The sequence below is a fragment of the Sycon ciliatum genome, chromosome 1 (genome assembly GCF_964019385.1).
Source record: "Sycon ciliatum chromosome 1, ocSycCili1.1, whole genome shotgun sequence".
NCBI lineage: Eukaryota > Metazoa > Porifera > Calcarea > Leucosolenida > Sycettidae > Sycon > Sycon ciliatum.
In genome coordinates this window covers 40,240,598-40,263,115 of record NC_088643.1, presented here as the reverse complement: position 1 = coordinate 40,263,115, position 22,518 = coordinate 40,240,598, and the positions used below count along the sequence as shown (strand labels likewise).

The 22,518-nt window shown below is 46.4% G+C and overlaps 1 protein-coding gene and 1 non-coding gene across 2 annotated transcripts; both read right to left on the bottom strand.

Moving 5' to 3' along the window:
• Positions 1-503: 503 nt before the first annotated feature.
• Positions 504-22,454, bottom strand: LOC135825543 (26S proteasome regulatory subunit 6A-B-like). Its single transcript, XM_065338157.1, has 20 exons — positions 22,291-22,454; positions 22,124-22,204; positions 21,281-21,343; positions 20,288-20,350; positions 19,626-19,652; positions 18,936-19,007; positions 18,415-18,477; positions 18,076-18,122; positions 17,421-17,511; positions 17,131-17,203; positions 16,383-16,453; positions 15,579-15,617; positions 15,112-15,219; positions 14,816-14,848; positions 14,072-14,137; positions 12,846-12,900; positions 11,620-11,710; positions 2,282-2,363; positions 1,383-1,440; positions 504-1,224 (listed from the first exon to the last, which is right to left on the bottom strand). The coding sequence occupies exons 1-20, from the start codon at positions 22,330-22,332 to the stop codon at positions 1,172-1,174; spliced, it is 1,278 nt and encodes a 425-aa protein (XP_065194229.1). The 5' UTR covers positions 22,333-22,454; the 3' UTR covers positions 504-1,171.
• Trnaw-cca (transfer RNA tryptophan (anticodon CCA)) lies at positions 2,768-2,839 on the bottom strand. Its single transcript has one exon. It is a non-coding gene; the product is annotated as a tRNA-Trp (tRNA).
• Positions 22,455-22,518: the final 64 nt, after the last annotated feature.

The window sequence follows — 22,518 nt, the reverse complement described above, 5'->3', positions numbered from 1 at the left end:
CAAGTGAATGCCTGATCCCCTATTATTGTTGTACAATCATGTACTATGTTGAAATCTTGTCCTAAAAATGGTACAATCCTCTGTGTCTTTGCTCTTTATTCCTGGCCGTGCCTGATCCTCTGATGACATGTTTTCACGTACTTCAGCTTGCAACGTGTATCTAATCGCGGTGAATGGAGCCTAGACCAGTACTTGTACAAACATTTGTTACCACTACTCTGTCAAAGATCGTCCAATCCCCACACACAATTCAATGTTGGAAAGGTCTTGAGCTCAGCCTTTCTTTGGCACTCTAGGTTCTAGCTTTCCGAACGAGATATTCTACTTCTGAAGTACCAGAAATCGACGTATTGATATGAAGAACTGAGCTCATGAGCCGGCATTCGGGGAAATGCTTATGCAACCAGGGGCACGAAGAGAACACAGGTATGAGCGAGAGGGGATCACTCTCTCTCTCGCAAACACCAATGACACAATCACTTCCTCAGCAGCGCACATAGCAATACGCCGCATGCAGACACCGGAGTGGTATTACGCACATTGGATAACAATCAACAGTTGCTGGCTCAGCTAGTCACCAACACAATACAACTTTGTCCACTCGGGTGGAAATAGATATCTGAACATGCAAGCACACAATATGCAAACTGGTGAAAACATAGCAACATAGCAGCACACACTGTACATTTGAAAACAGAGCGAGGGAGAGAGAGAGAGAGAGAGAGAGAGAGAGAGAGAGAGAGAGAGAGAGAGAGAGAGAGAGAGAGAGAGAGAGAAGAGAGAGAGAGAGAGAGAGAGAGAGAGAGAGAGAGAGAGAGAGAGAGAGAGAGAGAGAGAGAGAGAGGGAGAGAGAGAGAGAGAGAGAGAGAGAGAGAGAGAGAGAGAGAGAGAGAGAGAGAGAGAGAGAGAATGCATGGATTTGCAAACCTATCATGCATAGCTCCTGAGCCTGGCGCAGGGTTGGCAATTTAAACGAAAGAAATGTGGTAAAAGAATACATACTTGGTACTAGTATATAAAACAGAGAACATGAAAGGAGAGCGGCAAGCTGCGTCCCTAAAATGAGACATGAGTTAGCGTAGGCAGTGAGTGAAAATGGGTGTTGACGATGTTTTTTTCTTCAAAAATATTAGTATTATACAGCAGCAAGTAGTATACACAGCATATGGACTCATGCAAAATAATCCAGGTTGGTCTTCTTCTTGGCTTGTACCTCAAGGATAGCTAGAAACAAGACAGACACATGTACACACGTGGGCACACACACCACAAAAAACAGACTGAGAAAGCATCTTTGATTCTTGCACATCAACAAAATTATATCTGTTTTATGGATGGCATGCCCCCCCCCCCCCCCCCCCCAACACGACTTTGTAACTCACCGTCCATGTAGTCTTCATGTGTCAACTCGGCGGCACCTCGTCGTAAAGCGATCATGCCCTGAATAACACGCAGGAAGAAGTCACAGCAAGCCAAACAAGTTTGAATGGTTTCCGCAAAACCGCAGGCACCCACTCAAGGCACTAAAAAGTCAAAAACCACAGAAAGAATAAATCACCTTTTCCATTCCCTAATAACTAGTGAAAAAAAGAAGAAATCAATGAAAAAAGAAGAAGATTGCCAATGCATACACAGTACAGGGAGACAGTTCAGTTAAAATACCCTGCTGGCTATAACACACTTTTAAGAGCACCCTGCGTATCCTTTGCCAGTCATTCGACCTTGGATATACAGTAAACTTCGCTAATAAAGACTGCGGATATAACGACAATTCGCGAATAACGACAGAATTTCCATGCCCAGAGCAAAGTCCAATCTAACTGGAATAAACATAATGGGACTTCGGGTATAAGGACACATCGCCAATAAGGACACTTTTCTGATGCCCCGCCGGGGGTCGTTATACGCAAAGTTGACTGTACAGTACCTCGGCTATAGAGTACAAATCTGTATGTCCCCTGGAGGTGCAGTATACTGAAGTTTCACTGTACATGTATAACAACAGGTACGGCTTGCACCCACCATACCAGTACATGGATAGGTCATGCTGAGGAATGTCCTGTCAGCAGTACTAGCTGCTCGTAATGCATGCAGTGCTGTTCAGGGGGGGGGGGGGGGGGGGGGGGAGGGATCGCACAACGTGTGGTACGAGCGCTGAAACACTATACACACTACATGCATGTGCCTAGCCAACAGGTACATGATGATGGCGGTCAATGGCCATAGCATGTCAACAGGAAGCACATGAAGGAAAAGGACACAGCAGTACACGGCTCCTTACCGCTTCAATACACACTGCCTTGCACTGGGCACCATTGAAGTCATCCATGCTGCGAGATAACTCCTCAAAGTTCACATCATGACTGCAATCGAAACAACAAAAGAACACAAATGCAAAATGATTTCTCCATCAGAAACAAAGTATAGAATTTCTAAAACCTGGCCAAAATAAGCAGAACATGTATGAAGAAAACTCGCAAAATCATCAAAATGAAAGACCTAGGAAATTATACCAAAGGTCTTGTAGGTACTGAAAAGTGCAATACATTCCCCAAGGATGTGCAGTTCTGAGTGAGCCGCAATACAACCCGGAGCATGATTCTCGAGCAACTGGTCGGATTTCACTGGCCAGCAGACAGCAAACTCACACAGTTACTCTTGGGAATTTGAGAGCGTTACGAACTTGTGTTTATATCATTAAAAAAGACAAGATCAGCTGTTTATTGTATGAAGTGGGATGTGCATTTCAGAAGAAAAAAAGTTAAGATGACCCCGACGTGATTCGAACACGCAACCTTCTGATCTGGAGTCAGACGCGCTACCGTTGCGCCACGGAGTCATACAGTAATAGACAGCATGCAATTCCTATTAACCCACACCAACTGGAAATGAGGCCGACTGGGACAGTGAGTTTCAGAGGTGTTCATCAACTTTCATTACTTTTCTGACAAACAAAACTGACTGGCTGACAACGTCTTGGCAAGACCAAAAACCGCCAGAACAGAACGGAAAACAATAAGTTGTATCCAGAAAGATAGGCACGAGAGATTCAAATAAATTCAAATAACAGCAGCCATGTGGTGCATACGACGCATCACACGGAAAAGGCATGCATAGTCCAAGTGTGTCGCGGCGTGCAAGGCACAGCGAGTAGTAAACTTATAAGTATGTAACATGCGATATATGGAATGCATCACGACGTCACAATCAGTGTGTCTCATCGGAAGACCTTCGGAACACCAACAATAGATTTTCCCGGCATTACATTATTTCCTGTCATGCGATTTAATAGGTTGATGACATTTCTGTTGGGAGGCTAAAGTTAATGTAATAAACATAGAAAGGGGAAGCTAAGGGGTCGTCGCAAAAGTTTTCTGTCGTCCCTGAAACGAACATCGTTCATTTCGTACTCGGACCCCCTCCCCTCCCTCTGAAACGAACACAGCTTGCTATGCTGGGCGACGAAAATCGCATGCATGCACATGTCATATGTACAGTGTCGGTCGACTTGCGATTTTGGCTCGCACCCCCTCCCCCCCAAATGAATCATGTTCGTTTCAGGGACGACAAAAAACTTTTGCGACGACCCCTAAGCGAAACAAATTGTGACAAACTGAAACCAAATTGGGTGGTCTGTTGCTTTGCGTCGTCGAGTTGTAGTAAGACCGGTATGTCCAATAGCCTTACTAGTTTCGTCATCACCCAGTAAATTTCGGCATTCCTTGTTGCCGTGGGAGGTAGCTCGTGCTCTTCTTCGTTGCGCTTTCCTTCCCTTCTTGGACCTTTCCGAACCTGAGCCTTCCAAGCTGGAAGGTTGTTGGTTTGCGCCTCGGAGAAGTGTTGGAGCTAGGTGTCAGGTCGTTGAAGGTCTTAGGCTGCGTTTACACGACAACGCACGGCCAGTTTTCCGTTTTCAGTCCCGCATTTCTTTTTCCGTTTTCGTGCATTTACACGATTAAAGCTGATCCGAGGTGGTCTCGGTTTGAATCGTTTTCGCGCGTCTACACGGGAGCAAAGGATGCGCCAAAGTTCGTCATGTGCCAAGTGTTGTCGTGGAAGCACCAATCACACTCAAGGAATAGCTGAAAACAGGCCACACGGCAACACTCGTCACATAGGCCCATTGCGTAATGATGTCATGCGTACGCGACCAGCCTGGAAAGTGCCGAGTTGTGGGCAGAAGCAAATCTAGGCCGTGTCAGCTGCTTCTGCAAGGAACACTTTTCGTAGTATTTTGTTTATCGGAGATGGAGGCGCAGGCTGTGAAGCTCTCCGAGGACGATGTGCCTGGAGCATCGTTAGGTCGGAATCCTGATGGCTCTCAACGCTTGGCAAGTCAACTTTCCGTGAAAGAATTGAAGCGTTGGCTAGCTTGCCGTAATGCTCGTCGATCGGGAACGAAACCTGAATTGCTGAAAAGGTGAGATTTGTGCTGGGATTTTTCTTTAGACCTAATTGCAAGACGGTATGGTAATACATGTAGTGAGTAGAACCGGGAAGTAACATTGTTTGGGTTTTACGTCACTTCGCCTTTAGTTAGGAATTATCCCACATATCCTCCCATAATCATTATTTTCCTTTTTCGGTTGTCAATGTTTTCAATTTTGAAATTTATTTCGTTGTTTGGGTGTTGTTCTTTGTGTTCAACAGAGTTGAAGACTACATACGTGGTGGCTTGGCACATGAAATTGTTGACCCTGATGGTGGTGTAAACATTGCTGCTAAAGCTGAGCGTCTGAAGTCCGCAGGTGTCGTGCACCCCAATCTAAGAAGTGTCCCCCCGTTCCCCACCGAGGGATGGAAGGATAATCTAAGTCAGCTGCCATCATTCTCATTCCGAACCCTGTATGTGCATTTCACAGAGCGGACGGTCCAGGAAGTCATCAGTGGGCACGAGATTGCAAGAGGTGACGACACTGCTGCTATTCCTGCTACTTCACATGCCAGTGATTCTGCTGATAGTGCTGTCGCTGCTGATAGTGCTGTCGCTGCTGATAGTGCTGTCGCTGCTGATAGTGCTGTCGCTGCTGATAGTGCTGCCGCTGCTGATAGTGCTCTCGCTGCTGAAGTTGATGACGAATGGGAGGATGATGATGGGGAGGATGACGAGGAGGTTGGTGATTCCGGCACAGCCAAGTACAGCTCGTTCCGTGGAATAGACAAAGGGTTCAGGTTCTTCAAGTCAGGCCACATCCAGAAGATCCAGTTCAATTCACTGCCTGTCTTTCCACAATTCTGTTTTGTCCGCTGCGTCGTCCTGCCCTCTTTCCGGAAGGACAGGAAATACAACGTTCGGATATGCTGCACTGCTGGCGGTGTGTCACATGTCCCTACGGTTCTCACTGCCTATTGCACATGCCCTGCTGGGTTAGCTGGTTCCTGTAACCACATAGCGGGCCTATTATATGCATTGGAGGACTTTGTAAGGCTTGGCCTGCGTGAAGAGGCAGCCAAAACGTGTACTGAGAAACTGATGCAATGGAATCAGCCCCGAGCAGCACGCGTCAAGGCCAGCAGAGTAACGGAAGTCCACCTGAAGAAGGACACGTATTCAGGCAGAGATCTTGTAGAAAAGAAAAAGAGCATCCCGTTTTATGACCCCAGGCCTACAAACCGCAGATTCGTCAATTCTGAGGCAGTTGCCAGGCTGCGTACTGACTTGGAGCGCGTTGAGGAGAAGGCTCTGGCAGAGGACAAATCGGGAAAGATCAAGATGTATGGCAGCTCATGTTGGCTAAAGCTACTTGAACCTTCTCCTGTCCCAAGCCCAGATGACTCGGAATGTGACGAGGGCAGCAGCAGTGAGTCAGACAGTGAGCGCCAGATGGGTGTACCAGAGTCTTCTTGTGAGGCGCCTGTGCCTATGGCCGCTATTAATCCGGAATCGCCTGCTGATTTTTATGAACACCGTGTTGCTGTGTCCAGTGCCCGTGCAGCTGAAATTGCAAGGGAGACGAAGGGACAGTCAACTAACCTCTCCTGGTACAACGAGCGGCGACTACGAGTGACTGCAACACTTGTTAAGAGTATTGCAAGCCGACGAAGTGATGATTTCTCCACCATCATCAACAGGAAATTGGCTCCACCGCAGCATCCTACAGCGGCTATGAAGTATGGCTTAGCGCATGAATGTGATGCTGTCAAAGCCTACATCACACGTGCACAGACTTCGGATGTTCCTGTTCTCGTCGAATCCTGTGGCCTTTTCATCCATCCAACCAAACCATGGCTTAGTGCTTCGCCTGATGGTCTAGTCATGGTCAATGGCAAACTGCAGTGTGTGGTGGAGATCAAGTGTCCTTTCACCATGCGGAATGGTATGTCGCTTCGTGAGTTTGCTGGACGGCGGACTTCATGCTTGACGGATGTTGATGGCAATTTGGTCCTCAAGCGAACGCACACCTACTACTACCAAGTTCAAACGCAGATGTATGTTTGCGATGTGGAGGCTGCCGACTTTGTCATATGGTTTCCAGATGGTCTGTTTGTGGAAACTGTCGCTGCTGATCATTCCCTTGTGAAGGAGTTTCTGCCCCGACTGGAGAAATTTTATTTCTCGCATTACCTTCCGGCCATTCATGCTGCTCTAATGTGATGTTGTTCTTAATGTCAACACTGGACTTCTTTCGAACTTTCTTTTCCTAGTTACTATTTTTTTTTACTAGAGCCACGTAAACCCGTCATGTGTGAGCCATGAATAAGGGGAGTGGTGGCGTGGTCTGGGATGCTCTGCCGACCTTGGGTCTCGGCTTCATCACAACCAGGCCAATAGCAGAGAGAGAGAGAGAGAGAGAGAGAGAGAGAGAGAGAGAGAGAGAGAGAGAGAGAGAGAGAGAGAGACAGACAGAGAGAGACACAGAGAGAGAGAGAGAGAGAGAGAGAGAGAGAGAGAGAGAGAGAGAGAGAGAGAGAGAGAGAGAGAGAGAGAGAGAGGGAGGGAGAGAGAGAGAGACTTCACCATAGCACTATTCGAGAACTCACAATCTTCTTTCAAAGTTCTTGTTTTCCATTCAATCATAAAATACACTGTTAGTTCTCGTGGAGTACTCACAATCTTCTTTCAAAGTGATTGTTTTTCTATTCAATCATCAAAATTAATACACTGTACTCGTGGAGTACTGAACACGATTTGTAGGCGTCTGAGTACTGGCTGGGTAAGGGACTGGTTTAATGGATGTGCCAATAGGAAGCACTAGTAAAAGGAATGGCAGCTTAGAACACCGTAGGTGACGAAATACAATAATGATCAAATAATAGGGTGTGGGGTGGTGCCAAAACCAGAAAGAACAGAGTAATGACAACGCTCTCAACGCAGCAAATAGAAAGAATAATGCGCACAGCTGCACCTAAATAATACAGTTTCTGGGAACACCACCGTTTAGGTCTGTGATAATATAAAAATGTTCGCTTATTTACATAATTATGTACATTGTTCAACAGGACAGGGCGATTTATGAATGAAGGTGTGAAAATTGTATTGACATCGAGACCATATCAGGTAGCAACCAATGTGGGTTGGTAATTGCATAAAACACACGCTGAGAAGACAGCTTGCTCAAGAATATCAAATAAATTGTTGTCAATGACACCATCAAGAAGACGATATTGCTTGATGCGGTTGATGGCTCTTTCCACATGAATTCTTACAGCAGCGATGGACTTCGTTTCGACAACATCCTGGGGGAGCATTTGATGTGCCTTGGTGTTAAATGGTGGAATATTCAGCCGGACACCGTATGGAGCAAGGAGGTCTTGGATGTTGAAGCCCTTGTCCGCCATGACTGAGTCACCATGGTCCATCAGTGAGATGAAGCCCGAGTCAATGACTATATCCCTGTCCGAGATTGACCCATCATACAACGTGGAGACAAAGCTGATAGTTCCGTTAGGAGTGATTCCAATGAGGGACTTGCACGTGGTGTGATTTTTGTAAGCGGAGAATGCTGCATTGTTGGTGGACAGACGGGACGGCCGCTCGATGAAAAACTCAGTGCAGTCAATAATGACTCTAGTAGTGGGGTAGTATATCTTGAAAGATTTGGGCATGTCTTTGTCGATACGCCGACGAGACGGGAACACCAGCAATTCTTTAAAGGTCACATACATCAAATTCACCCATGACGTGAAGTACCTTGACAGGGTTGAACTGTCCACCTTGAATCGATCTGCCAGATCGTCCAACACGAGTCCTTGCCGTAACCTGACACATACAAAGAAGAATTGCATCTCCAGGCTGAGTTTAGGCAATGGACCATTCTTTCTCCCGAGTCGCTCACCATCAAGCTTCGTCCTCGATCCTTTCCAAGCTCGCATCTCAGCAGCGTCTGACTCCAGATAGCGAAAACATGCCATAAACATGTCAAATGACGTGAAGCCGGTGTAGAGCTTCACCATGTGGGCCTTCTCAGAGAACCTACGGATGTCAAATTTGTGCAGGACCAGGCTTTCCTTTGTCTGCCTGAGCTCCTCTTCCAATGTCTTTTGCTCTTTCCACAGTTTGGAGCAAAGACCCACACTCACATCCCGAGACGACTTAGCGGACTGCAGTTCTAAGTCAAGCTTCTCATTTTTCAAGTTCAATTCTGCTACTTGTTGCCTGAGTCTCTCCAACTCATCCACTGAGTCGTCTTGGTGGCTGCCCTCACCGTCATCCACAACCATTGCCTGAGCATCTTCGTCACTCGAACTGGAGTCTGACGTAACCGGCTTCAAGAACACCCGCTTAGCTGGTGGTTTTCGCGAAGGGCCCTGTGTCGCTGATTTATGGAACGAGAAGACGGTAGGTACTGTTCCAGGTACCAAGCGCGGTCGAGGCTTGCCACCCTTTCCCTCCTTTTGTCTTCGTTTCAAAGCACGATCACTCACAACACGATAGTCACTTTCTTGGAAGTGTAGTCCGCAAACTTTTGTTGTTTTCGGCTTCACCTTGAAGTGCTTCCCTTCATCACGACGAATGGCATGTAGCCAAGCAGACTTCAAAGCACGATCGGTTGGAAAGTCATGGAACTTTGGTGAATTTGGTTTTCCATACTCAGATTTGCACAACGGAACACAACAGTAGCTACCAGTGACTCTAGGCTTGTCACCATCGTCTCCTGACAGAGAAGAATCGCTGCTGCCATCGGGATCAAACCCAGTCGCCGCCATCACATACGGTACTACATGTACAATGTACAAAACTGAACTAAAGACACGAACAAGAAAAAAAGCACTGCACCAAACAATCAAAATAAATTTTTACAAACTCTTTGGCAAGGAAGAGGTTGCGGGCAAAGACTTTTGCCCACAACTCGGCACTTTGCCACGGCACGCGATTACATCATCTCTCCCAAATATAGGATTACGCAATGAGCTTATGACAAAAATTGTAAAACATTTTTTGATTTTCGGATCCGTGTGAACGGCCGAAAACAGAACAAATATGATGGAAAACGAGGCCAGCAGACCGTTTCGACTGTTTACACACCCAAATTTATCCGGCAGAACATTTCCGTTTTCAAATTCTTCCACCTTGGCCAGCGTTTTGGTTTTCTTCCGTTTTGGTGTACAACTTTACGTTTTGCTCCGCGTACCGTGTAAATGAACCATGCATCCGATATTAGAGAGGTTAAGATGCACGTTATTTCTGACGTGACGCGAAAGTCCAGCTCACGTTATTTGGCTCGCACGTCGAAAAATCAACGCGAGTGACCTGCTGCTCACGTCGAAGGAGTTTTACGCCAAATTTGACGTGAAATTGCGCGTCACGTCGGTAATTACGTGAATCTTAACCTTTTGAGCCCGGGCCCATTGAAAACCTCTGCCACGCAGTAAACAATTTAATTCACTCTATGTGACCAAACTTGATTTCAAACGATTCTTTTATGTATCTTGAGCACAGAACTGTTTTCGTTTTGGGAATACGACAAAGATTACAAAAGTTATGACCGTTTTCATAAAGGTACTTCCTCCGCGTCATCGAAATTGTCGCAGTTTGACTAGTGACTTGTCACTTGTTACTGACAACTCCATAAGCTAAACCATTCAAAAGTTATTACACAGTATGATAGTCTGAAGGCTAGAGTAACGTTCCAGGACAGTTGGACTGAGAAATTTCACGCAGAGATGAAGGCCTCGTCCTCTTTGATGTCAATGGGCGCAAAAATATCGTTCCAAAATAATTCAAGGAAGGTTGTAAGTTGGTCGCGCCTCATCTCAAACGCTTTGACTTTCTCAACAGGACAAGACCTGCTATGCTTGTCGTCTGCTAGCTCTGGATGATTTCTACTTCACCACCAACAAAGTAAGAATACACGATCGTTGCGAGGTCGGTTGATCACCATCGGCGGAATGACCTCGATCTTGAAATGAACTTTTTTTAGCCGTGGCATGCCCATTTATTTTAGCTGTGTGGTCACAGCTCATGCAGGTACCAGGTAAGTGTACTGTCACGTCCAGCGCGCCCTCTTTTTTAGCATCACTGGTACGGCATCTGCGCGTGCATCACTAGCACTACGTGTAGAGTCTACACGGCTGTTGCAGGTACACGTACAATCATGTACTGAGTGTCTCAGCCAGAGCGACAAATTTTATCGCTGTTGCATGCATTTAGTTTGCTGACCCCTCGATGTTTCTCCAAGCGCTGCTACTTGTTCCACGAAGTCATTCTCACCCCAGCTAAGGTAAAATAGTGATGAGGCTTGAGTGAATGGCCATAAGCACGAGAAATGTGCGGGCTGCAACGCCTGACTGATCTCAACGAGTCGAAATTTCCATCGCAGCGACATCAGCGAAGAAATCGCGTCTAGTTCAAAGATTCCAGCTTCCAACAACAGAAAATAGACCTTTGCCGTCACCCTATACTGATGATTATCGCCTATGTCCAATTCCTTGCCTCTGGTACGAGTGCTGGAGAGTAAATACCCCGTTTTATATCAAAAGTCAAACTGCGACAATTTCGATGACGCGGAGGAAGTAGTTATACGCGAAATTGGTATTGGGAAATGTATGCACGCGCATGTAACTCCAGTTCAAACTTGCGGAGCGACTCGCACTTTTTTTTACGGTACGCGTACATACTAGGAGTCCTCTGTGCAGCGGTACAGCTCGACGCCACGCCACGGAAGAAACGCGGGATCGATGTAGTTCCGCACTGACTAGTGACGTCCTAGAACGTCACGCGTGTCACAGTGGCAGTGGTCATGACGTGTCAGAACGTCACGCGTGCTCAAAAGGTTAACCTCTCTATTAACTTGTTCTCATGTGTTTTCTTCGGGCAAAAGCAACACAATGATGAGAAACCAGGGTATGATAGGAAGATAATATTAATAATAGTACACAGGTGTGGAAAATATACCATGCATCCGAAAGGATTTTGTTGCGTTTTCACCCCCAGCGTTGTCGTGTAAACGCAGCCTCAGTACTCCTTGTCAGTTTGGTGCCATTTCGTCACACTCGCTGACTATATGATCTGGTTACGTTGGTGGACAGTTAGTCATAACTCGTAACATTTTGTCCTTTCTTTTTATCCATCAGATTGCGTTCTTGGGAATTTTCTACAACCGTTGAAAGAATGTGTTGGACGGTTTCGGTAGGAGAGTGAAATGGTGGCGGGTGAAGTAGACAGACGGACACACATACCTTGTGTTCATCTTTCTTGAATGGATCTGCATAATACGGGCGCGGGCCTCTTCTGTTGGAAGGGGGAACTCAATTTTCCGATCAAGACGACCTGTACGGGGGACACACATACACGTACACATAGACAATGTAATATAGAGGATATGCAAAACCAGTCACATACAGAGTGCTGCTCAATGAAATCCAGTCGCGAGAGTCCAGTTGGCGCCGTGCACCTTTCTGCAGCCCAGTGTTGGCAGGTCTAGGGCTGCGCAATGCCCGGCGCGTACTTGAGAAACTCGACTGGATTTCATTGAGCAGTACTGTAGTACGTTTGCCACTCAAAGTTCTTCTGTACGTAATTAACCCATGAATGGGCATTTTTCCACTCGGCACGCTTCCATCTAAGGCGGATTTGACGTCATTGCATACCCTCTATAGAGTACGCAGCCTCTTGAGGTCAAGGCGGCCAAACGTTGCCTGAAGAGAATAGGCTTGAGGGTTGTGCGTCAAGGGCAAGACCGACACCTTCATGACTGACAAAGAGCTTCGAGGTTGATCACACTTGCATTTACTTCCTAGATGTACATGACTTTAGCTGTGAACTGTGTACGTATAGGACATTCAAACTTTCCCAAAGCCCAAAGTAATGTGATGTGGATTAAAGTTGAGGGGAATCGATAATGCCAAACTAAGGATGTCTGTAGCAGGAAGTCTGCCTACCGGTTGCCACGTTGGCTACCGTCATGTGTCCTGTTTCATGGAAGAAGGTATCACTGAGCGAGGGAGAAAGAGAGATGGGGGGGGGGGGGCTACTGTCATTGGCAGCTACACTGCTGGCAACTGAAATGCAAGACGTGGGATTTTTACGTACGAGTGCTGCAGAGCTAAAAGGAATCGTAACGGGTAGTGTTTGTATATGTCCCCTGGCATGCAGCAAAGAGCGAAGATCAATTTTTGGCATTCATTTTCTGCTTTAGCGTATGGCTGTGTACTATTGGCAGTACATGTACTGCGTACATGCATACCGTTGTACTGCGAACGACCCCATTGTTTCAGGTGCAACTGCAAGTTGCGGCACAAGTACAGTACATGTACAGCAGTTCAGATATGCATGCATGCGTTGCCCATGCCTTGATGCTGGTGTGATCGCGTGCTGTGTTGGTGCAGTGCGAGCGCACCGCTCCCGGGATCGGATTCCGGTTGCCACCACTGTACTAATGTACATCACACACACACATCCTCACCTGATCGCAGTAGAGCTGGATCGAGAATGTCAACACGATTAGTAGCTGCAATAACCTGTCAAGCATACACAGTTGGAAGAAAAAGGCAGACACAGCAATGACTACAGTCAACTTCGCTAATACAGTCAAATCTGCCGTTAGCGACCTCTGCTGTAGGCGACCATCTACCGTTAGCGACCGATTTTCCCTGCACCGACGGTTTCACATACAAACTGATCTGTCCAGAGCGACCATCTGCTGTGCGCGACCAGCGACCGCGATTTCATGCACGGTGGCTTCATTCAAATCTGCTGTAAGCGACCGCGACCCAGGTTCAGGTGCGAAACTGTACTTGCCAGTGCGCTGTCAACTGCAAAGTGTGAAAATGCGTTGTCTTGCAAGTGCGATCGACTGGCGCCTGGCCTGTACTGGCTGTAGGCTGTACTGAGGCTGTGCTGTAGCTCTCAAGTCCCGGCGCTAGGCAGTGTCGATCTACTGCCGTGTCGCATACGCGTAATACGGGTATGGTCGTCGTTGAATATCCAATAAAATGATATTAAAAATCACATTATTCTCGTCGATTTGAGTACATGGAAGCATATACCTGGTATGCCGGATTTACCATACATCTGCCGTAAGAGACCATCTGCCGTAAGCGACCGCTTTTTCTTGCACCAAGGGGCGGTCGCTTACGACAGATTTGACTGTAACGACTGCGGATATAACGACAATTCGCGAATAACGACATAATTTTCATGCCCAGAGCAAAGTCCCATCCAACTGGGACACATAATGAGACTTCGGGTATAACGACACTTCGCGAATAAGGACACTTTTCTGATGCCCCGCCGAGTGTCGTTATAAGCGAAGTTGACTGTAAAGGAATTCAAATGACGCAAGAGATGGTAGATAAGAAAAGCTGTTCTCCGAGCATAATCTTCTAGGCACAACAGGACTGAGACTAGTGGTATACTGTAAGCACTCTGCTGAACTCACTAGATACGTTTCCTGCCTATTGCTGCAAGCTAGGAAGTGAAAAAATAGACTAAATCATTGTCGATCACACAGCTGCATCCAAATCAGTGTGTAGAACACAAGTAGTTTATGGGGTTAGAGTAGTAGCTGGGTAGCCGTCAAGTGTCGCTCAGTGCAAGTAAGTTCACTTGCACAACAGTGTGATCTGCAGTTTTCAAGTAAGGCAATGGCAAACACAAGAAGACAGCTGCTGGACTAAATCAACAACCCACCTTGATTTTCGTGTTTGGCTCAAAACCGTCAAGTTGGTTCAGCAACTCCAACATGGTACGTTGCACCTGCAGAAAACAGGGGAAGAAAATGGACTTGAGCCTGACGACGATAATTTCTCACCTTCCCAGGGCATCTCTCCGCAAGGAACAGTGGAACCTCGGAATTCCGACCGCCTTTCGAACCAGGCAAAGTGGTCTAATTTCCGAGGTGGTCTGATTTGGGAAAGTGACCATCCTACATGCATGCTTATGGAGGAAAATTCGGGACCGAACAAAAACAAAAGGTGGTCGGAAAGCGAGGTTCCACTGTATATGCCAAGCATACACAACACGGAGAACCCTTGCCTATAATGCACACGTGTAGCAAAACCTGTCAAGGCGACCACTCGGATAAGACGACCACCTGTCCCAAACGGTCACTGAAACCAGGACCAAGGGAGGCTACGTCCAGTCAAAATGACCCCAGATAAGGGGACCACCTGGTAACCGAGACCATGCTTTGAAGGTGTCTTGAGCGGTCGTTTTAGACAGGTTTCACTATAGCAAAGTATTTCTCTGTTGTGCAGTGGGTGTGCACCATACAGGCTTCAAAGATACAGCAGAACAAATCACTTCATGGCAAGTGACATCTCTAACATTGCTCTAGGCTAGAAATGCACACAGCAAAAACAAGACAACACCTGCAAACACTTCCAGGGAGCCTGCCACCCTCGAAAACACAAAGCAACAAAAATAAGTTCTTACCTCGCGATCGCCGGTGTGAACACTGTTGAATCTCTATACAGGCGCGGAAAAGAAGAAAGGCAAGAAAAAAACACATATTTTGATCACTAGTAAGCATACAGATGGAAAGAGATGTGGAACGAACATACAGCATAGCGAGAAACTGTGGGGACTTAAATTTCGCTAGCTCTGCGACAAGCACATATCAGGGAATTTTGAAAATCACCGTAAACCTGCTCTGTGTATTGACCACACTAATACTTTCATCACGTAATCGTGGCAGAGCTCAAGGCACGCTGCAGAAGTATCAAGCTTACCTTTGTTCCCACCGCATCCAACTCATCAATGAAGATAATTGCTGGCTGCTTTTCCTTGGCCAGTGCAAATGCATCGCGGACAAGAGCTGCACCATCACCAATGAACATCTGTATCGCATAACAGGACAGAACAAGAACATGCCTACTGTAAGTCAACAAATATTCGGCGCATATCTATTTTCGGCTTTATTCGGCCTGGGCATTTTTGGCTGAAAATTTGTTTTACAAGGCTCAGTGTGACAGAGTGTACAGGCAGCAGCAAAACAGGCCGAAATTTAAATGCAGCAGAAATGTGTTTTAGCCCTGGGAGGCCGACAATTTGAAAGTAGTTACCATGGTAACGGTATCACACCATACAGGAGTTCACTGGTCCAAACAATACAAGTTTACACAGGCCATTGCCATCCTGTAAATCTCACCATCCCAGAGCCAGAAAGCTAGGATAGGCAGAGCACAAGCCAACTGACCTGAACAAGGAGAGGGCCAGCTAGCTTCAAGAAGGTTGACTGTACAAGCACACAGGAAACACGGATACACATCAGCATAATCACATGGACACAGCATAATGCGGTGATGATGCAGACAACAACTACCGTAAACGCCCGTAATAAGGCCCTGGGCGGAAACGTTAGTGAAGGTCCAGAACATGGGCGTCAATTTGGGCCTGGGTGTTATGTCGGATAAGTGAAATCAGATCGATTTTCACATCATGCCGTACTACTGCATGTACAAATCAGGTTAGCACAGTATACTGTACACTAAGTTATACTACAGTACCGTGCATATACATGTACATGGAGCTGTGCATGCACTGCATTGTGTAATGGACCTGTGCTTTCGCCCATGGGCGTTTACATGGAGGTGGGCTAGAAAACGGGACAAGAGTGTTGACACCCGGCACCTGGGCATGTACACGGGTAGTGGGCGTTATATTGAGTGGGCGTTAACGCCCGATTGGCTTCGTACATGGGGAACAAGGCGCAATGCCTGTCGTGGCGAAAACACGTTGACTTGATTCAATTTTTCGCCCCATCGCACGACTGTTGCCATACGCCCCGCAAAGTGTTCTCCGTAAGTGAAAAGAGCAGTATAGAAAGTTAGAAACTAAAGAGACCACACAGATTGAGATACAATCACATCTTGAAAAATTCCACTGTGAAGTTCACAATGACCCGCGAGCACCTTGTCAGCCATATCCAATACCGGGCACAACCAGCCAGCACAGCAATTGAACTTGAGAGTGATCCGAGCTACAGTCAGGTCACACTTACATTAGTCTGTGCTGCACACGCTCTGGCCAGGAGTGTCTTTCCAGTACCAGGTGGACCATACAGCAGTACACCTGCATGGATGGGCAGCAGAAACATCAGCAGAAAGATACACAGAAGGGATTTTGAAAGGTAACACTTTGGAGGTGAACACCTTTTACAGAAGAAGTGCTAATAATGCTGTAATTTGCTCCGTTGGCCTGTGCAGACCCCAGAAGTGATATACATATGGAGAGTACCTACCGTATTGTTCACTTGATTTAGAAGTCGGGGGGGGGGGGGGGGGGCTATTTTTCAATGCCAATTTTGAGGAGGCGTCTATTCAAGTTGGGCCGCTTTTGTTAGTTCAATCCATGCCGGTATTCCAGTCAAATCCCTAAAACTGTCATACTTCAAAGCAATTCAGCTTCGGGTTAGTTCACACACACTGTGTTGACCTGGACATGTACCGGCATGTGGCACGTACATGGCTTCTACACGCACGAGATGTTTTGTACGCATTTGACCTTGCCGTACATAGCACTACCTGGTTTACACAATGCTTCGTGAATAGTAGCGCGCACTTCTAATTGAGAGGGACTTCTAATCGAGCGGGTGCAGCACGCATTTCGCTTTACTCAAGGGACATTGGCGTGCGAAACATTGGAGGAAACTAGCAGCGCCGAGACACCAGTCTAAACCTACACTGTCCAAATGCATGTCAAATGCTGCCATCACAACATCCATCTACAGGTTAAACAAAAGACCTTACCCTTTGGTGGCTGAATGCCTAAGTCATCGAAGCGGTCTTTGTGTGTCATGGGCAAGACAATAGCCTCAACGAGCTGCAACATCACAACCAAAGAGCAAAGCAAAGTACTTGCATCAAACAGCTCTTAGTGTTTCTACACACAGAGTTAATGGGGGGGGGGGGGGGTAGGCTATCGGCATATGCATTGGGAGCGAAAACACAAGAGCACATACGCTTCCTTTTCAAACAGACAGCTCTGCATATCTCGCATTGCAGTAATGAACATCGAGACAGAAGAGAGAAAGTTCTACCTCATTGATCTGCTTGTCCAAACCACCAATATCGTTGTACTGCTCTGTCGGCCTATCATCCACCTCCATTGCTTTTACTCGAGAGTCATACCTGAAATCCAATATCACACAGCCAGCAGTAAATAACGGCATTGCAGCAACCGCACACATGCAGTACACAAGCAACACCATTCGTCTTCTATCGGAGGGCAAGCAGTCTTCACACACAGTTCTAAAGAGGGGTGGGGTTGGAGGTGATTCACTTGGAATATACGCATCTCGTCTATAAAGTTGTAATTGTCGTCAGTTGGTCCATTTCCCCAGTAAGATCCAATCGGGAGAGATACATCACAGTTCATGGTATAACGAGGAGAGATTTAGAGTCAACTGGATAGACAGGCATTAGATGGGTTATGCAGCTCTTAAATGGGCGCATAGCGAGCGGCTGACGTGTTTTCACACCCCAACTTAGTCCCAACTGACCGGGGATTCCAATTCGTTTGCCAAGTTCACAGACCAGCCATAGTGCTGACTCTTTGAGAGCCGTGAATAAATATTGCAGTCAGAGAACACTACACGCTGGTCTCCTACACCAATAACCGTCGCTACAGTCTCCCTGAGCCTCCTTTACGCGGGAAAATAAACACAATGAATGGCCTCCTAGACCAGTACTTACTCCGGCGGTAACGTGTCTAGGATGAGGTAAGAATCCTTGTTTACACCCTGGAGAGTAAACAAACACGCATAGACATCCACAGACACAGGCACACGGCAAGTCATGGCGGCGTCACTCACCACTACTCACGGCTGTGTAATGTCTCCAGCGGCACAGCAATACAACTACAGCAGCAAAAAAAAACTGGCACTACATATGATAAAAGCAGCTGAACCTGACATAACAGCATTGTACTAAGAGAGAGGCACACTTATAGTAGTTATAATCAGACCAGTTTAGCATGCATTCTCCACACGTCATAGCCTAGTAGATAGGGGAGCATCCGTGTGTTGGACTTACCACTAAGTCATTGGGCTTGAGTTTTAAAGGGTCGACAAGACCAGTGACAGGAAGGAAGTATGTCTGCAACAAAACAAGAACAAAAACAAGTGCACACAAATACAGTCATACTAACGAGTGAGCGAATGTGCATGTGTGACGGAATGTGTGCTCAAGTGCGATATCAAACATGACAGGAATGTGGGTTGCAGTTTAGTCTGTTTGTGCTTTGCCCTAATCTATGCAACTGTCCTTTATCTCGTCTGCTACGATTTCCATAAGGGAGGTTCAGTAGCTGAAATGCCAGGAGAAACGAAGATTTACGTGCTCATGGGTATTATGGTATTATGTGCGAGTGTGTATGCGTGTTTGGGATGGGGTAGTGCACAACAGGGGAATTCTGGTAAGGCGGTAACATTCATTCAAATCACAAAAGTGTATTTCATTTAATACAAAGAAAACATTTCATTACAAAGAAAAGTATGCAGTCATGGATAAATGAATGATCACATTGTCCCACCAGCCTAGGTCGAAAGTAATACCTGACGGGTTGATGACTTGATTACAGCACATTTGCCTTTGCGTTGCGAGTCCAAATCGACATTTCCACCCTCCTACAAGACATGGACAGAGAATGAGGGACAAAGAGGTGAGTTGACATACTGATTATTGGCCTAGAAAAGAAAAGAAGTGAAACCCTATGTTCACTCGATAGTCCACAATGGCTATTGGCTTTTCATCACATCACAGCATCATCTGCCCCCCCCCCCCCCCCCCCACACACACACACATCTACAAAGGTTTACATGCATCGTTCAGAACTGTTGAAAACTGAATCTCGATGCATACGCTGAATACACTTTACAGATAGAAGAAAACGACAGGGGCGGATCCACGGCACTTTATGGTAACTTGAAACGAAAACGCCAGTTCCGTGTCCTACTTGTACACTAATACAATGTGCGAATACCAAACTGGACTATGAGACGAAGTGAGGAAATGCAATCAAGATCCATGATCCAGTGAGTGCATGCCGCTATCCGTACTTTTAACCGTGAACAGCATACAGCAACACAGCAATAGCATTAACAGCGCAACAGCAAACCTGCGCTCTGCAGAACGCATTGTAGAAGAATGGCCAGATTGGATAAATAAGAAAGACACAGGCTAAAACTCCGCTGCATGGAAACACTTTCATTGATTCTCTTCAAAGCTGTACGGCGATCACTAACCTGCTCTTCTGGATCCACATCGAGAAGCTGGACAGGAAAAAAAAGGCACGCACCAATATCAACACATGCATACAGACACCGCTGAGAAATCTGCAGCCGTACTTCGATCACACGGACAATACTGCTGTCTAAAGCTGTTATCACATGTCCAACACTATGGTGCTACACAGTAAGTTAGTCCCAGAGCTGGAGATGTGAACAGTCCCCTCTCCATTTTCACTGTCCCGCATCGTAATGCACTCAATTTTCCCACCGGCTTTTTATATGTTGCCCGTGCGCTTCAAGAATGCCGGGATGAACCAGCATACCAGTCAAGGGGAAATCCCTCGGCCAAGGCCAGTCACCGAGACAAATCAGGTTTTTACCGCGACTGATATTTCAAGAATGCTACGCCGGAGTGCTTCAGCGGTTGTCGCGTTTGAGTGCATGCCCCTCACCGACCACTAATGTGCCAGTGTTGTATGTTTGGCGGTGCATGCACGCATGTATGCATGTATGCAGTCACGCCAGTCCTTCTGAAGAGCTGATCCACATCACTCAGCTGTTGTGCTGCATGTGTTTTTGGTCATAGAAAAAAAATATTGACACCTTCAACGTGCAAAACCAGAGACCATTGGTCGGAGACTGAGAAGAGAGTACTTCAGTATCTTTTAACTTCTTACCTCGACAACATGCGACACTAAGTAAGGAAGAGTCTTGTTGACCTTAATCTTCTCGTTGTTTTCCTGGTGGCATTCAACAAAGCAATGGATATAGCAGAATATTAGGGAGTGTATGGATGTACAATGTACACAGTGATCTTGCGTTGATTTGATGATGAAGAAGTAGTAATTCCAGGACATGTACATGTCCTTTTAACCCATTTTGGGTTTGATTTGGTTGGGAGTTGGACAGAGAAGCATAGAAGTCATCATTGCACTTTCTCCGGGTTGTCATGCTGCAGCGTCCCGGTGTGTGCTTCGCAGAAATTTCACAACATACTGCAAAGGGGTCATGGTATTCGGAAAATCCTCTTCTACCTGACCTCCACCCGCTCATTCTGTCTACCGTTCGCTCTATACTTTCCCCGTCCTGACAGTAATGAGCCAGATGCTTGCAAGCAGAGGTCTAGGTTGAAAAACTTCGCAGAACTCTCCATTGCTGATGAAAACAAGCAGTGATTGAGACATGGTGGATACCAGAACCGAAACTACTTCATGCCCATTACAAAAAACTGAACTTTCACCACTGAGGAAGTACAGTGACTCATCATTTCATGCCTGACACACCTTCCCCTACAGGATTGGCTGCACTGGGAAACAGGCTACGGCGGGAAGCCGCAGGAACATCACGCAAGCCATGAAACAACCGAAATACGTCAATTATGCAACTTTTGCACGCCCGTCTAAAAACTCTAAATGCACCCTAACGGAGCAACAGCACACCGCCACACTTCTGATTGCACTGGGATTTGCGCATCAAAATAATTTATCTTTACAGCAAGACTACTCATTTGGCAAAGTACTTGACGTGCTGATGCACAGACAAATACATTATTAGCACCAGCACCACGGCAATGCCCAAATCGATAAGCAGAATGGAACATTCTCATTCCAATCGAAGAATCAAAGCACAGACAAATCAGTTCGCAACAATGACCGGAAGTTGCCACTCACTTTGATCTTATCTTGTTGCGACTGCAGCTCGTGAGTTATTCTCATCAATTCACTTCGCATCACCTGAAACATTGCACAAAAGTACACCCAACAACCATTTGGAAACTTCATACACCTTCAGTGCTCTGGGCAAGGGTACACAGCTATAAGCTAAATTTGCACAGCAAATACCGGTAAAACCACGAAAAAGAGGTTATAACAGTACAGCATCAGTTGAGGTGCGTTGGCAAAGTCGCGGCCACCACTAGCGATGCACTTCCGCAAACGAAACTATGGAAACCGCCAACACGCGCTGTGTATATAGCACCCATGAGCGGTTCCGCTGACTCACCACCACAGCATCATTCGCATAACCTCTATATGGAATCAATGGTCCTGCAAAACCGTTGTATGTGCATTATCCAAGTAGGGCCAACTCCACCAGACAAATCTACACTCTTGGCTGACGCATTCCACTTGATCACCGCCACAATGCATCGCTGTACCCAGGTCAATCCCGTTGAGATAAGTATATTTCAGGACCCTCCAGACAGCTGTTGCACTCCTTTAGTGCTCATCAGTGGAGGTAGATGTTGAATGAATAACACAAGTTAGTATCATTGTGTTGGGCGAAACTGACTGGAGTTTATAAGAATAGCTAATTTTTTATCACAGCCGAACCTGTAGCACCTTCATCTTTGTATATATACAATCAACACTTTGAACCGCCACCTCCTTCCAATTGTTAGTTGTGTATTTCGTAAATAATTTAATTCCTTTCAATCACAAGATTGAACAGTAATCAGGAAAATGCCCCAGTTACTCACAGGGCACTGCCAAATAGTCAAATTTACGGAAGTTTACCTTGATATCATTGTCTATGAGCCGACCACGCCCAACGATGTCGTCTGTGGACATACGGAGGACTTCGTCGTCGATCTGCTCCTGAGAATGGGGTAAATAATTCAATTCACCTGAAAATTAGCAAGCTGTTCAAAATTCGAACAACTGGCTATGAAAACCTTATGTACCTCTCCATCCTCCCAAAGGGACTTGTCGTCCAAAGTCGTCATCGGACAAACCGAAGGAGTCACACCAGTGCAAGGGTTCTGTAACCGTTCGATCACTTCAGAAAAATTTTTTCAAGAGGCAACAAAAACTTTCAAGCTGGTTTCTAGAAAAAAGCAAGCCTCTGCCGATCGATACTCGTACTCGGCGACGCTCTTCTTTCCTGTGTAGAGTCTACGAGTGAGTACGAT